General features: G+C 52.6%; 6 protein-coding genes across 6 annotated transcripts; 2 read left to right on the top strand and 4 right to left on the bottom strand.

Moving 5' to 3' along the window:
- Window positions 1-35: 35 nt before the first annotated feature.
- PPTG_17894 (hypothetical protein) lies at window positions 36-2617 on the bottom strand. The gene is made up of 2 exons (XM_008915769.1): window positions 2303-2617; window positions 36-2227 (listed from the first exon to the last, which is right to left on the bottom strand). The coding sequence occupies exons 1-2, from the start codon at window positions 2581-2583 to the stop codon at window positions 463-465; spliced, it is 2046 nt and encodes a 681-aa protein (XP_008914017.1). The 5' UTR covers window positions 2584-2617; the 3' UTR covers window positions 36-462.
- Window positions 2618-2814: 197 nt separating this feature from the next.
- PPTG_17893 (hypothetical protein) lies at window positions 2815-4321 on the top strand (the record flags this gene model as incomplete). The annotated part of the gene is made up of 2 exons (XM_008915768.1): window positions 2815-3771; window positions 3854-4321. The coding sequence occupies 2 exons, from the start codon at window positions 2815-2817 to the stop codon at window positions 4319-4321; spliced, it is 1425 nt and encodes a 474-aa protein (XP_008914016.1).
- Window positions 4322-4418: 97 nt separating this feature from the next.
- Window positions 4419-5086, top strand: PPTG_17892 (hypothetical protein; the record flags this gene model as incomplete). Its single annotated transcript, XM_008915767.1, has 4 exons — window positions 4419-4535; window positions 4598-4699; window positions 4755-4853; window positions 4922-5086. 4 exons carry the CDS (start codon window positions 4419-4421, stop codon window positions 5084-5086), a joined length of 483 nt encoding a protein of 160 aa, XP_008914015.1.
- PPTG_17891 (hypothetical protein) lies at window positions 5032-12544 on the bottom strand. Its single transcript, XM_008915766.1, has one exon. It carries the CDS (start codon window positions 12335-12337, stop codon window positions 5129-5131), a length of 7209 nt encoding a protein of 2402 aa, XP_008914014.1. The 5' UTR covers window positions 12338-12544; the 3' UTR covers window positions 5032-5128.
- A 378-nt stretch (window positions 12545-12922) lies between these two features.
- PPTG_24215 (hypothetical protein) lies at window positions 12923-13144 on the bottom strand (the record flags this gene model as incomplete). The annotated part of the gene is made up of 1 exon (XM_008915765.1): window positions 12923-13144. The coding sequence occupies one exon, from the start codon at window positions 13142-13144 to the stop codon at window positions 12923-12925; it is 222 nt and encodes a 73-aa protein (XP_008914013.1).
- Window positions 13145-13897: 753 nt separating this feature from the next.
- On the bottom strand, window positions 13898-14161 carry PPTG_24214 (hypothetical protein; the record flags this gene model as incomplete). The annotated part of the gene is made up of 1 exon (XM_008915764.1): window positions 13898-14161. The coding sequence occupies one exon, from the start codon at window positions 14159-14161 to the stop codon at window positions 13898-13900; it is 264 nt and encodes an 87-aa protein (XP_008914012.1).
- Window positions 14162-14238: the final 77 nt, after the last annotated feature.

The following is a 14238-nucleotide window of genomic DNA, read 5'->3' as shown; positions in this document are numbered from 1 at the left end:
TCTTCGAATAAATGGTAATTCAACGTTAATTCGACGATTACGGTAGGTAAATCAATGTTGGATTATTTTTCAAGGTTCGCTAAAACAACGAGTCAGGGCATCGTTTAGACAGAATGTGTGCAAAGCGCAATATTACTCAAGCCTATACTTGGCGTTTACGCCGTTATTATGGTTGACGAGATGTCATTGCTCGTGACTTCAACGTTCGGTTTGTTTCTTGTGCACTCTTGGTATTTAAAATTATGCCAACCCTGGCTACGCAGGACCAACATGTAAAGGTTGCAAGAGGTTGTGAGTCAACACTGTTGACTCGGTTACTTCGTCATCACGGATGATGAACCGTATCATCGAATTTAATTAACAGGTGATTCATCATCTCGTACATTCGTCGTTCTATCAGTCCAGTTGTCATCGCTGTAAATCTGGCGTACTTATATTTTTTACTAGAGCACCCCCATGTCTTTACACGACATCACCCGCGTTGTTCTTCTCTTCGATGCCTTCCGATGACGACATCTCCACCATCGTGTCGGTTGCGGAGCTGTCGCCAGTAACATCTGAAGACGGCACAGTGAACACCTTGCGATAGTCAACTGCTGAACTACCCGAGTGGACGAAAAACTCCACCACATTCTTCTTGAAGCCGCGATCGAATGGATTGGACATCCCCACAGAGTCTGTCTTCTTGCCACTCTTGCCGTCCTTCGATCCAGACGCTGGTTTCTGGGTCATATAAGCGTATCGTCGCCAGTTCATCTGCTCGTTAATAGTGAGGTTCTGCTCGATGTTGTTCACGTGCTGGTTCACCATCATAGCAAGTGCCACGAAGGCCATGAGGTCCCACACCACCACCATTATCACTAGCAAGTGCTTCTTAATCAGAGACGGGATCTCTATCCAGACGTCCATAGCCGACAAACTGTCGGTACTGCCGCTACCGTCCGACTTCACTCGTTCAGCATGAAGATCATGCGTAGCATCGGAAAGCACGAGAATGGCGAGAGCTGCGTAGATTCCCAGCACAATACAGTGCAGCAGCAAGAAGACAAAGAATGACCGATGATTGCCATACCCGACGCATCGGTTGATCCACGCGCAGTGGTGGTCATGTCGAGCGATACAGATGCCACACTGAGCGCAGTGCTTGGAGCGTATAGGCTTCATAACAAGACACGTGCGGCAGAACTTGGTCATGTCCGGGGTCTCGCATCGTGACGCCTTGTCCAGCATTGTCTTGACGTCTTGTTCGTACGTTTGGATCGTTCCTGGATCTGTCGGGCAGAAGAATGATAATCGTGCCCACACCGCCAGAAAAAATACTTCAGCTCCACCGGTGATACCCAGAAACACCGTGTGGCTGTCTCTAAAGTCCTTGTAGTTATCATCGACCCACAGCACGATGTACAACAAGGTGAATAGACCCACCCATGCCATCCAGATGCCCATAGCGGACTCCGGTTGTGGTCGTATTAACGTGTGGAGACCCACGCTCGTCTCGTCCTTCACCTTCTTGCTCTTCGCAGACATTTCTTTCGTCGGACCCTCTTCAATCCGCTCAAGCGAAACATTCATAGCTATCTTCACGTTCCGTTTGGATGGATGCAAATTGGCCAGATTCTTCGGTGCTCCGTGGGAATGACCGTGACCGTGACCTGGTTGGCGGAATGCAGCTAGTGACTTGCCTAGTATAATGAAAATTAACGGCAGAGCTAGCCACCATACAAGCCAGTAGCTGGTGGCCAGGATCGCGAGCAACAGCGAACCATGCAGCACTGCTACAATTCCTCGAGTCTTGCGCATGTGCGTGGGGGGATCAGCCGCCTTTGCCTTGCCTGATAGTAGATCTTCCAGCCACAACAAGTTGCGTCGCTTAGCCAAATCCATGCAAGTATTGCCCTCTACATCTGCTTCATTTGCGTCAAAGCCTCTGGTCAGCAGATACTGCACCATGGGTTTGTACTCGCTCATACAGGCGTAATGCAAGACGTTCCGGTGCTGTAAAGAGTAGCCACCGAGCATCGTAGACTCCACTCGTTTTCCTTCCTTGGCCATTGCAGCATTGCGTCTCTGTTCGGCCTCCAGTAAGAAGTGTAGCATCCAGAGATGACCCTGAGCAGCGGCGTGGTGGGCCGCCGTGTTGCCTCGAGCGTCCTGAGCCAATAGATCGACGAATCCAGAGCGCAACAGCGTGTCTGCTAGTCGCATATTGCCGGCATGGGCTGCTCTCCTGTATGAATATCATCGTTGTCAATAATATTTTTTCAATTCTCAAGCCCAGAAGATCTGCCACTGTTCCACTTACATGAGCGGCGTCTCTCCTGCGTCATTCTTGGCGTCCATGAGCTCTTGTTCGCGTCCGGATGCGTGCATCTGCTGCATCAGGAAGTGCATCGTGTCGCACGTGTCTTCGCCACTCGCAGCCGCGTAGTGCACCAAACTGTTCCCACTTTGGTCTTTAGCTGCCAATAGATCTACGGGTTTGGGTTGCACAGCCATTGCCATACCCCAGAGAAGCACCACAAGGGGGAAATCCCCATTGGCGGCCGCGTCGAACGCCGTCTGCCCGTCGTAGTCCACGTCCATCAGAGCTGCGAGGTGTACGTAGCGAAACGGAGACTGGCACCATTTCAAATGCAATTTTGTGAGATGGGTACGTTTTGATGTCTCAGATGATGTGCACCACATTCGTTCAAAATCCAGCAATTTCGGAACATAGTGTGTACCACGTCCGATTGACCCATGTCACTATTCCCCCCTCTCTACAATGCCTTCCTTGACATCTCACATCGACATCCGCCCCCTCAAGCTGCAGCCATGACGGAGCTGACGCAGCGCAAGGTGGGGCCGTCTCCTTCTCCGTCTCCTCCTCTCTCCAATGACGGCAAAGGCGTCCGTGTGACTGAGTTCGATACACGTCCAGTATGCGCCAATGAACCTCCGCGTCGCTACGTGCAACAAGGGGATCAGTTATTGTCAACGGGTCAGGGTCGCGCTCGGAACGCCGGCTGCCTCACGTTGTCCGGACTGAGTCGCGAGCTACAGGAAATGTTCTTACCGGCTGGTTATCCGGACAGCGTGAGTGAGGACTACCTCAGCTTCCAGTTCTGGGACACATTGCAGGCAATGTGCAGTTACCTTCGCGGTGTGTTGGCAACGCAGTCTGTACTACAAAGTGTGGGGGTGGGAGACGACAAGGCTACGCCTCTGGCAGCAGCACTGCAATGGGTTCTGAGGGACGGTTCGGGTATGATCGGCGGGTTGACCTTCGCCTACTTTGTGGGGCCCAAGTTCGACGTTAACGTTAAGCGCTGGCGGCTTTTTGCTGATGTAATTAACGACGTGGGCTTGACGCTCGACATGGTTGCGCCTTACTTCCCCACTTTAGTGACCGAAGTACTCTGTGTCTCGAGTGTTTGCAAGACCATGTGTGGAGTAGCTGCTGGTGCTACGAGGTCGTCGTTGATGACGCACTTCGCCAAGAGGGACAATATGGCTGATTGTGCTGCTAAAGAAGGGTCTCAAGAGACGGCAGTGAAGCTGTTTGGACTTCTATTTGGCATGTATTTCGCCAATGCCGTCAACTCGTCGCCTCGGGCGGTGTGGGTCGCGTTCTTGGTATTGACGCTCGTGCACGTGTACGCGAATTTCAACGCTGTGTCGTGTTTGTGCATCCCCACGGTGAACTGCTCGAGAGGATTGATATTGGTCCAAAGATTCTTGACGTCGGTTAATAAACCTGGCAAGGAGAACGTTGCCGACCATCATGGACGGGTGAGTCATCATCAAGTTGCAGTGATTATGCGCGATATTTTATATTTTACTGACCTGATATATTTTTTTTCCGGTGGAAAAGTATTCCATCCGCAGTGTCAACCAGGAAGAGCCGATCTTCAAAGACCCCGTATTGCCAGTGACGAGTGATTTGGTCATGGGATCAGAGCTCCATCAGGCAGTTCCGACCTCGACGGACCTCGACCGACTGCTGCAGATTTATGAGGATGAAACGTACTTGTTGACGGTTGTGGGTGATCATGTGCATGTCATATTCCAAGCGGAAGCGAAGCCTAAAGACGAGCTGCGGGCTTTCTTCCAGGCTGTTTTGGTGCTCCAGGCTCTGGCTTTGGTTCCTCCTACTGCGTCGCCACCTCCGTCAACGAGCGATGGCAGCATCAAGCATCAACCATTGCTCGAATCTACGTATCGCAAGATGACGTCCGACTTCCCACTGTTCCTCCAAGTGCTGCAGAATAGCGGCTGGAGAACCCACATGTTCCTGCTCAACACGTCAACCTGGCGGATCAAGATCAGTGACCGCACCTAGGAAAGCTCTTCAGCGACGCCATATACATGTTCTTGCATTATATCATGCTTCTCCTTTAGATAACTTTTCGTGCTATTTCTAAATACGAACTCTCTTGATGGAGCCGCAGACTTCGTCCTTACCCGATCTCTGTCTGCTCGTCAAGCAGCGAGACGTAACACGGCTTCGTGAGGCGTTGGAAGGTCACCCAGCACTCATTCAACAGCAGCGATGGGTACGATATCATGCTTTCTCTTGTCTACTTTGTTATTGAAAGTCACTTTGTGCCACTTGTAGTCCGGCGTGACAGGTCTTCATCGCGCAGTATCCGAGGGCGATGTGGAAATCGCTCAGCTCTTACTAAGCTTTGGTGCTGATGTCAACCAACGAAGCACTTGGGTAAGCACTATCTGCTCTCTGCTTTCGTAAATTTACTTGCAATATTTTTTGACAGGGTTGGTATGCACCACTGCATTTGGCTTGCAAAGCTGGCTCGGAAGAGATGATCTGGCTGCTACTCAACAACGGGGCCAATTGGTATCTCCCTGACAAAGTACTTCACACGTTGAGTTCATCAAGCCTACCATAACTACAAAAATCTAATCCAAATTTTGCCTACAGACCAAGAAAACTCCCCTTCAATGGGCTGTCCGCGCAGGTAAAGCCTCCACCGCCTACCGCATTGACCAGCAGCTGCACGCCAAGGCCAAGTTGGCTCTGCAACAAGCACGCGAGCAACAAGAAACGACCAAGTCCCCATTGACATTCGCAAAACTTTGCGGATAAATAATAGTTAAGCTTCCTACAATTTTAAGCTACCTTCCCTCTTCACCGTCTCCGCTCCTGACCACCGGAACTTCGATTGCTGGCCGTCAAACTGCTGAAGCTGCCGAAACTCTTGAGTTGCTGTGGCGTGAACGAGTTGACAAGAGCCTTTGGGGTCGTACCGAAGCGCGTACTTCGGCCACTGCTGGTAGAGCTGACCTCGTGTTCGCTGGACTGACGCTCAAGCATCGCTCGAGCTTGGGCTTGTGCTTCCTCCTGTGCTGCTGCCTTCTCTTTCTCGAACGCCTCGAGTAGATCCGTATTCTGGAAGTTGTCTACGAACGCGTCAAAGTCGTGAGAAGACGAGAACCACGACTTGATCTCCTGTCGCTTGGAGTGGCCACTACTGCTCGAAGTCTTCTTCTTCTTGCTGCCTTTGGCCTTGCGTTCCTTCTCAGCACACAACACCAGCAACTTGTCGTAGAACTCACGCAGTCCACTCACAAACGCAGCAGCACAGTCCGAGTCGTAGTGTTTCCTCTCGTCAAGTCCATTGGGGTCTGTTGGCTGTACACCTTGGTAGTTGCTGTCTGGATCGGACACGTTGCTGGCTGACACTGGAGTCATCATCCAACTGGATCCCGAGCGACTCGTACTGTGCACGTCGTCGAAGCTACGCAGCGTCACGTCCATCGGAGGATACGTTCCTACTGGAGACCGCATCGACGCTACGCCAGAGGACGAGGCCGGAGTCGTGGGTCCACGACTCGATACCAGCTGCTGTGACGAGTGTCTGCGACTCATTTTCGCGCGCATCTTGTGTCGCTGCCTTGTGATCTTCTCAATTCGCTCCAAGAACTGTCGTCGCCACTTCTTGGGCAAAGGTACAGCATTCCGGAGCGTCTTATCGGTCGCGAGCGAGTCCACATCGTCCAGATCCACCACCACCACACACGACGACAGCAAGCGAGGATCGTTGCCACATTTCTTGGAGAACGCCAAGCAACTCTGCCATGTATCGGCTGTAGCGCCCAGCAAGAACGGCGGTTCTTCCTCTGTCGGCTCCACCGATCCAGTCGAGCTGGTCCCTCCATAGAGACTGTCAGTGCTGCCACGGGACGAAGAGTACGAACTTCCAGCTGCACTACCACTTCCACTGCTCCACGCCCGCCAATCGTGCGAGAGTCTAGAGAACGACCTGCGGCTCTTCGGTCGAGCCGCCAGCTCCGCCTGCGCATGCTGATACACAGCATCGTGGAGGAATCTCCAGGACGTCACGGGCACGAACGGCAGGAACGTATGTTGCCACTGGAACGGTTCCAGTAGCTTCAGCAGACTCGTGGCCACTTCCTGGATCTGCGGGTACGAGTTCCCTACGACCACAACGGAGTTCTCCAGCAGCAAGACTCCTAGCAACTTGACCAACAACTTGGCTCCAAGCAGTCGCATCGTGCGCAGAACTCCTGCTCCAACAGCAGCGTCTTCAGCCTCCAACATGTCGTACTCGGACAGATACCAATCCGGTCGTGGGATCTCCTGACGCCACGGCCGTGTGTCGCCCTCACGGACACCAAACACTTTGAACTGGAGCTTCGGGTGTGTTCCAAACGGTGTTCGAACTTCACCTGAATACTCGTAGCCAATCGATAGTACCAGTTGTCGATCTTGAATTAACGCGTGAGAATTCATCCTCGAGACGTCAAAGTCCAGCATTCCATTGGGGTTTCCAGTGTTCACATCGGACGGAACTCTAGTGCCACCTGGTGTTACGACAGAGTCCATCGACGAACTCTCAGGTCCTCTAAAGTACAGCACAGCGATCTGTTGCGGGTCAAACGCGTCCAATAATGTCCGTAGATAACGCAAGTTGCACGACCGGAACTCAGACGTCTCGATCTTCCCTTCTACGTACTTGGACTTGGCATTGCGCCACAGGTTAAAGATCCACCAGAGCTTCTCAGACTGCACTTCATCAAAGTCACACAGACCAATAGCTCCGTTAGAGCTGCTACCTTCGTCACGTCCAAAGCCGTCGCTTCTGCCCAGTACAAAGTCTTCTCCAGGGGGCAACGATCGCAGATCACCAAGATCAATGAATTTGACGGACGACGTGCGCTTCAATGAGCCATCACTGCTCTCTCCGGACTCGGCAAGAACCGGCATACTTCCTCCTTCATGGAGATGGCCGTCGAAAGCCAACTCTGCGCTTGGGGACGGGTGGTTGGGCATTCCTGGCTGCGGAGCTGAGCGTGATCTCTCTCGCGTATACCGTCGTGGCTTCCGTTCGCTACTCTTCTTCGTAGTGTGTCCACTAGCTCCAGACTTTCCGGTAGCCGTAGACGGAGGAGGGACATTCGGCCGCTCACTCAAAGATGCGAGACCAGTTCGAGGCGTTGCGGAGCTCTTCAGTCCACCCGGTGCACCATACGAAGCAGCGCCTTCTTGGTACGGATTAGACGCCAACAACTCGGAGATCGACGACATGGACTGGTTCTTCTTGTGACCAGCTCGCTTGCCCGCTACACCCGCGCCACTCGGAGACGGCGTAGACGCCACCTGCTTCCCGCTTGCACTCATTTGAGGCGAGGGGACTGGAATCACCGCAGAGAATGAAGACGATCTCGAGTTGTTACTGCCGACACTAGACACAGAGACACTCGAGCCGGAGGGCATCGCAGCTGCGAGATTCGACGTCGATCCAGTCGGAGGCAAACGCTTGTGTGATCTCTGGAGAGCTCGGAACGTCTGCAACTGATGCACAATACTGCTCAGACACATTCGAGCACTCAGCAGCTCGTCCAGATGAGCCAGCAGCGTCTCTTCGACGTATTCTGGCACACGTTCAAACAGCTGTAGCTGACAGGCTGCAAGGATGAGCTGCAGCGTCATGGCTTCCAGTTTGACGATGAATCCTTCACTAAAGTTCAAGATCGGAACTACACAGAAGCGTCCCTTGTTCAGTCCACGCGCGAAAGGCATCGAGAAGTCGTTGCCAAAGCCCGACGAGTGCAGCATCTGAGCGTCAGCGACGTCATGAAACGCCACACGACGGAAGAAAACGCCCTTCATGACACGCACAGCCTCCTCCCAGAACGCTGTGGCCTCCTTCAGATGTTTCTCGCTCTTATACGACGCGATACGCTCGAGCCAGACCCACACTTCACTGCAGAAGATCAACGTCTGAAGGAAACACGCGGGACTCGCCACTTGCTCAGCCAAGTTCAGTGCAGGACGCAGCAGCTTCTGCGCTTCCAGCAACGTCTTCCGCGTCTTCTCGATCGTGTCGTCACCGCCTAAATCCTCCAGTTCCAACGCTCCAGACGATTCTTTACCTGAACTTCGACGATGCAAATGAGACTTGAGCATCTCATCGTCCTGGTTACTGCCGAGTGCGAAGAATGAACGTTGAATAGGCGCGAGCATGAAGGAGACGATCTCCAGCAACACCTTCAGTTGATACAGACTGTCGTCCAGCACGCGATACAGATCGAACGCCGTCCAGAATGCGTTTTGAGCCTGTTCCTCCGCCTTGTCGACGTCGCGAATACACGTGGCAAACTGAACCATCCGCTCGTTCAAGCGCTGTTTCTCGTCTTTGTTCAGGCCATACAACGAGACACCCAAAGGCTTCAGCATTTCCTCCACTTGAGCTGGAGACACGACACTTCCGACAAAAGTAGAGCCTGTACGTCCTCGTCGAGTCGACTCTTCGCCATCACGTCTTCTCTCCCACTCGCGCTCCTGTTGTTCTCGACAAAAGGCACGGAGCACTTTCCCGTCCAAAACATACAGCTGCGCTTGTTTACGGACATTATCACGATCGTTTTTGACGTGAGCCAACGACAGCCAAGCGTAAGCGTTGCCAAAGTCCTTGAGCTTGAGATACATCTTGACACGACATACGATGTAACGGAGTGTGAACGACATGTCGAAGCAGTAGCGAGCCTCACTGCCCATACCTCCAAGACTTCTGCCTCCACCGCTGCTGCTTGTTCCAGGTCCAGTGCCACTGCTACTGCCTGGTCCACTGAACCCTTTAATGTTCTCCTGCAGACGATCACAAAAGGCTGTAGCTTCCCTCTCCATGAGCGAAAACATGTGACGACAAGTGTCAAACATCCGCATCTTGAGAGCATCTTCAGCCAGCAACATTCTCAGCTGTGTGCGCTTCCCACGAGGTAGTCGGGAGCTGTAATTCAGAAGATGTTCCAGCACCCGCATACCTTCCAAACACCGACCACTAGAGCGGTAGACATCTCGAACCAACAGGTGCAAGTTGATGTCGTGATTCAGCCACGTATCCACCTCACTGGCGTTCCCTGTACTTCGTGATGAAAGGTGGAATGAACCCGAAAGCGAAGATGACACGGAACTAGATGTGGCCGTCATCATCGTCCCGCTACGGCTGGATGGAGCTTCGCTACTGGAGTAACTTCCATTGATAACAGACGACAGGAAGTGTGGCGGCAGCAGGTTCGTGTGGTCTCGCAGGAAATGGCAAGCGGTTGCCAAGTATTCCTCAGCACGCGTAAAGTTTCCTTCTCGAATCCACAGCTTGGTCATCTCCTGTGTTAAATACACATACACCGTGATGTTGCCTTGTCGCTGAGCTGCACACGTCACCTTCTCATGCAGCGGCAGTGCTCGATGTACATCATCAGCCTCCAATGTGAGCTTGCACAGCAGTCGATCCAGCTTTTCGTACTCGCAGCCTTGGTTCAGGAAACTGAAAAGAGCGCCAGCAGCCTCCAGACACAGGATGCCGTAGCGATACTTGTTATTCTTGATCAAAATGTTGCCCAGACTTTCGAGCGCCTCGCGACCCAAATCCGACAGAAGTCCGTCGTTGTTAAATATGCTGAGATAGGGTACTGGTACAGTCTTGTCGCGGCTGCGTAGCGACGGTATCTTGGACAATTTAATCACCGATTTCTTCGAACACGATTCTAATAACCTCAATGCTTCATACGCGAGAGATTCCGCCACTCGGAGGTTGCCATGGGACGTGGTAGAGGACACGTGTATACCAGCCAGAACACACGCGCACTTGGCCTTCACGAGCGGGAACTTTGCTGCTGATATCCGTTCGTAGAAGAAGCTCAGTGCCGAGTTACGACTCCGAGATGAAGGTCTCAAGAGCTCAAACAGCTTCGCACTCGCACTCCAGCCTCCCAGTCCTTTCGAGTGATCACCACGTTCATAACCACTGTCGCGATAATCCGGATTGGACGAGGAAGAGCTGCTCCTGCTATCTCGGTTGTGAGGCATTAACCCGACTAGAATAGGGTCTACAGTTGCCTCGTCGTCTTCAAACTCGATCAGTTCCTCGAGCGCAGGGAGAGAGATATCGGCCAGCGCACTCTTGCTGTCGTACAAGCTTTGAATATCGCACAGGATGAGCGCCTGCAGACAGAACACGTCGGAAGAGAGAGCGTATTGCCTCGCTTCGTCTACTGGCGCACTCCTCTTGTCGCCAGATGATTTGTGTCCTGTGTATCGGTTGCTACGACTTTCTGGGCTCGTATTCAAGTGCTGGAACAACGCGCCGTAGTACTGAAGCACTTCGTTCACGATCTGTGACGCTGAGTCGCCCATCACTGGTTCTAGCGGCAAGAAGGCCGGTAGCTGGTTGCAAATCTGCCACTTGTACTCGTACTCGCCGCTCGCAAAGCCTGCCAAGTGATGACAAACGTATCGCAACTCAATGAGCGCAATGACGTTCGAATACTGCGGAAAGGCCTCTGCGCAATGCACCAGAATGTCCTGGAATTGCTGGATCCAATAAATAGTAGTCTTGTTGCCTTGAGACGACGCCGACGACGACGTAGACAGCATCGACAAGGACAGATGAGTAGCAAGTGGAACCACCGGCTTGGGGCCGTACAGTCTCGCTGCTTCCTGCAAAATCTCGACGCTGCATCCCACCACGTAGTCCAAGTCCACAGGCGATAAATTCTGGGCCCAGTTCTCGTCCGTCATGCCTGTGGTTGAGACCTTCTCAAAGTACATCCTCACCAGCTCCTTGTTCTCCTTATCCTCGCCGAAATACCGGTAATGTGTGATCTGCTTGAAGAAAGTATCCACAAACTCGCGTCCGAATGGAAGTGACACAAGCGCGTGGAACTGCTGGTTCTTCAGTTGTCGTGGAGGCGGCAAGCGGTTGCGTTCTGCCTCCATGTGATGCGATACAATGGCGCAGTCTGGCACCACCAGATCCGCCAGCCATCGCTCATACTTGTTCTCGGTGAAACTGGGGAAGTTGGTGCGGTCTCGCTCCAAATGGCTAAATGTACTCGACGGCTTGGGATACCGCTCTATCCTGACAGCATACGCGGACGAGTTGGCTACTTCTAATAGTCTCAACTTGTCCACTAACGCGTACTCCACAGCGTTAGACGAGGACGCTGACGCAGACGTCATACTGGACCTGATACCGTCCACGCTGCCATCAATACTCGCTCCTGACTGGTGGAAATCGCTACGTCTTCTTTGGAAAAGCGGCTCCTCTGACGGCCTGCGTTGTCGTCGCTGTGCTCCGTCTAAATTGAAAGCAACGGCGTCGTCCATCTCGTCGTCGTCAGGTAAAGTCTCGCCGTCCAGTACTTCGTGCAGATTCGGTAGAAAGAAATTGCCATTCTCCGCTCTTCGTCTGGTTGGATCCATACTATCCGAGGATCCCAGTGCAGCGTCGGTCTGTTCATCGAATCCGAATTCGGCGTCCCAGTCCTCGTCGCTGTCACTGGCATGTTCTGGTTGGTCTGTACGTGTCACTCGAGCTGCGTCTTTGACGGACGAGTAGGAACTGTAGAGGCCTCTATCGTCTTCATCCACGTGGCCACTACTGCCACTGGACGCGCCCACTTCGCTACCACGTCGTGCGACGCCATTGGAGCTACTGCTACTCCGCCGTTTGTACAGTGCATCAGCCAATAAAAACTCGGCACCGACGCTATCCTGTCGTCTCCAGCGTGTTCGAGGTTCAGCGGCCAGGAAATCGCTACTCCAGTCCTCAACCTCGTCCTCTGTCGAGGCCGAGAGACCCACCACCACCTGATCGCGAGGTGGCGGCGGTGTGTTGCTTAGTGTTGTGTGGGCTGCGCTCTTGTGGTGGTACAAAGTGGCGGCATGGCGACGACCTGAGCCCGCACTGGACTGCGAGGCCGACAGCGCCGCGCGTGTGAGCGAGGGCGACAACGCCGACGTGGTCGCTAGCCGGCGATCCGGGGCCGACTTGGGCTCGCTCTTCTTCTTTTTGTGCAGCACGCGCTGCATCCGTCCGAGGGTCTACAAGGTCAAGGGATGCGGCGGCGACTGAGGCATAAGGCTGCGTGTCCCCCCAGGCGGCCCTGCAGAGAGAAGAGAGAGATGATACTCCTGAGGAAGCGGCTTGGGCTTCCTTCTGTGGCGCTGGAGTGCTAAAGTGCCTAACGCGGGGCCGGCCATTCTGGCTACGGCTGCCGCCCGTGCTGTGCAACAACGTCGACACAGTGAAATTTTCAGAGCCCTAACCGTTCTTGGGAGGAAGGTATTGTACAGGGAAACAATTGAAAAGAAAAAAAGCGATAGCCTTACGCGGGTGAATAAGGTGAGGACTTGAGCTTTGTAAGAAGTTTGAACTTTTTTGATATCTAATTCTGAAGGCTCGTTTCGTAACAGACGGTACGCGAGTGAAGCTCACTTATTTTAGCATCCGCACGAAACGTCCAGTCAAAATCCAAGTGTAGGTACCTAGACCTGCACCTCGTTTTGAGACTGCCATCATGGCGAAATGCTCCATTGGGCGACTTGCCGACAGGAGCGTTGTCTCTACGTTCGTACGTCGCTATTGCTACGAGTCGCGGGTAGGATGGCATCAAGTCAATTGCTCTGCGTCGGAAGCAGCTGGCGCATCGCCCCGCTGCTTCGGATCGCCGAGCTTTTTTCGGCGCCCTTTTTTAGCGGAAGCAGGTCCCGTAATTTCGTCCTCCGGCTTTTGGAAAATTTGGCAGTGTCGACTGTAGCCAAGTCGCGGGCGACAACTTCAATTTCGATGGCGAAGGCATTGAAGTCCCAAAGTTTGAATTGAGTGGCGAAAGCCATTGCGGGCCAAACGACTGGCAGCGGCTTTCGCCACTGGCGCAAAGTTTGACAAATTTCGACATCCCACACTTGTCAAGCCGGTGAAATACCTTGGAGATCGTTCTATTTCCGAAGAAATTGCGCCTTCAACATGCCCAAAGGTTGTCGCCACATAGATTCGCTAGATGAGGCAGGCGGAAGCTGGTTAGACGAGTGGTGAGGGCTGCTGCACTTTGATAATGGCGTCGCTCCGAGTATAATATATAATACTCCTGCCTTTCGACATGCTCATACTGCTCACTTATAAGAGCCTGGCCAATCACAAATTTAGCCGATTGGTTTCTCTGATAGGCTGATTTTTTTGGCTATCGGATACACGTATAAGGTAATAAAATTTGATTCTTGCTCCTACATAGGAGACCTCACAAAACAAAATAATACTAATGAACCTAAGTACGAATCACGATTTAGGCACACCACGGGGAAGAGGGGCGTCTCATCTATCTTTTGAGCACCTGCTTAGCTTCCAGGACTGAGATCTCACTTAGTTATGAGCCGCTAAAAAAATCTCGTTTCCAAAATTGAAAAATATTTTGTTTTTATTTGACATTCTGACGTAAAATTGTCGCGCGGAGCCAATGGTGTTGTCCGTTTATTCCAATTGTTATTGGAACATGTGCAAAACTCCAATTTTATCCACACTTTCACATTAGTGACATGGTACCATAAGTATCATTTTGTACTATTTTGTGTCTGTTGCAGAATAGATCTGCTTTATTTACGAGCCTTCTTGGGAGTAGGACGACTCTCATCCTGAACGTCCCTGCCTCGGCGGTCCTGGTTAGCCTTCGCTGCTGCAGCCATTGAAGCTCGGTGTTTTCGACGAGCTTGTTTGGCCGCTTTAGCGTCGTCCTGTTGCCGCTCACTTGGCTTTGCATAGATAGGATCATCTTGGAACTCTTCCGGCACGAGTATGGCAAGTCGAGCAACATCGCGTTCGGTCTGATGCTGCTCCACATGGACGCGGACTACCACCATGTGGTCGACAACTGCGAGGAAGCGTGGACCGCGTGGACGCGCTTGAAGACGCTGTACGGAGGATCGCAGAAGGCTGG

The sequence above is a fragment of the Phytophthora parasitica genome, assembly GCF_000247585.1.
Source record: "Phytophthora parasitica INRA-310 unplaced genomic scaffold supercont2.75, whole genome shotgun sequence".
Taxonomy (NCBI): domain Eukaryota; phylum Oomycota; class Peronosporomycetes; order Peronosporales; family Peronosporaceae; genus Phytophthora; species Phytophthora nicotianae.
The sequence above is the reverse complement of the archived record's forward strand: the minus strand, read 5'-3'. Positions and strand labels throughout refer to the sequence as shown.

Excerpts from the sequence above, each read along its gene's own strand:
- PPTG_17891 (XM_008915766.1), bottom strand. The coding sequence starts at position 12,337 with ATGCAGCGCGTGCTGCACAAAAAGAAGAAGAGCGAGCCCAAGTCGGCC.
- PPTG_17894 (XM_008915769.1), bottom strand. The coding sequence starts at position 2,583 with ATGGACGTGGACTACGACGGGCAGACGGCGTTCGACGCGGCCGCCAAT. Across the intron at positions 2,228-2,302 it reads GCAGGAGAGACGCCGCTCAT|GAGAGCAGCCCATGCCGGCA; the intron begins GTAAGTGGAACA and ends ATATTCATACAG.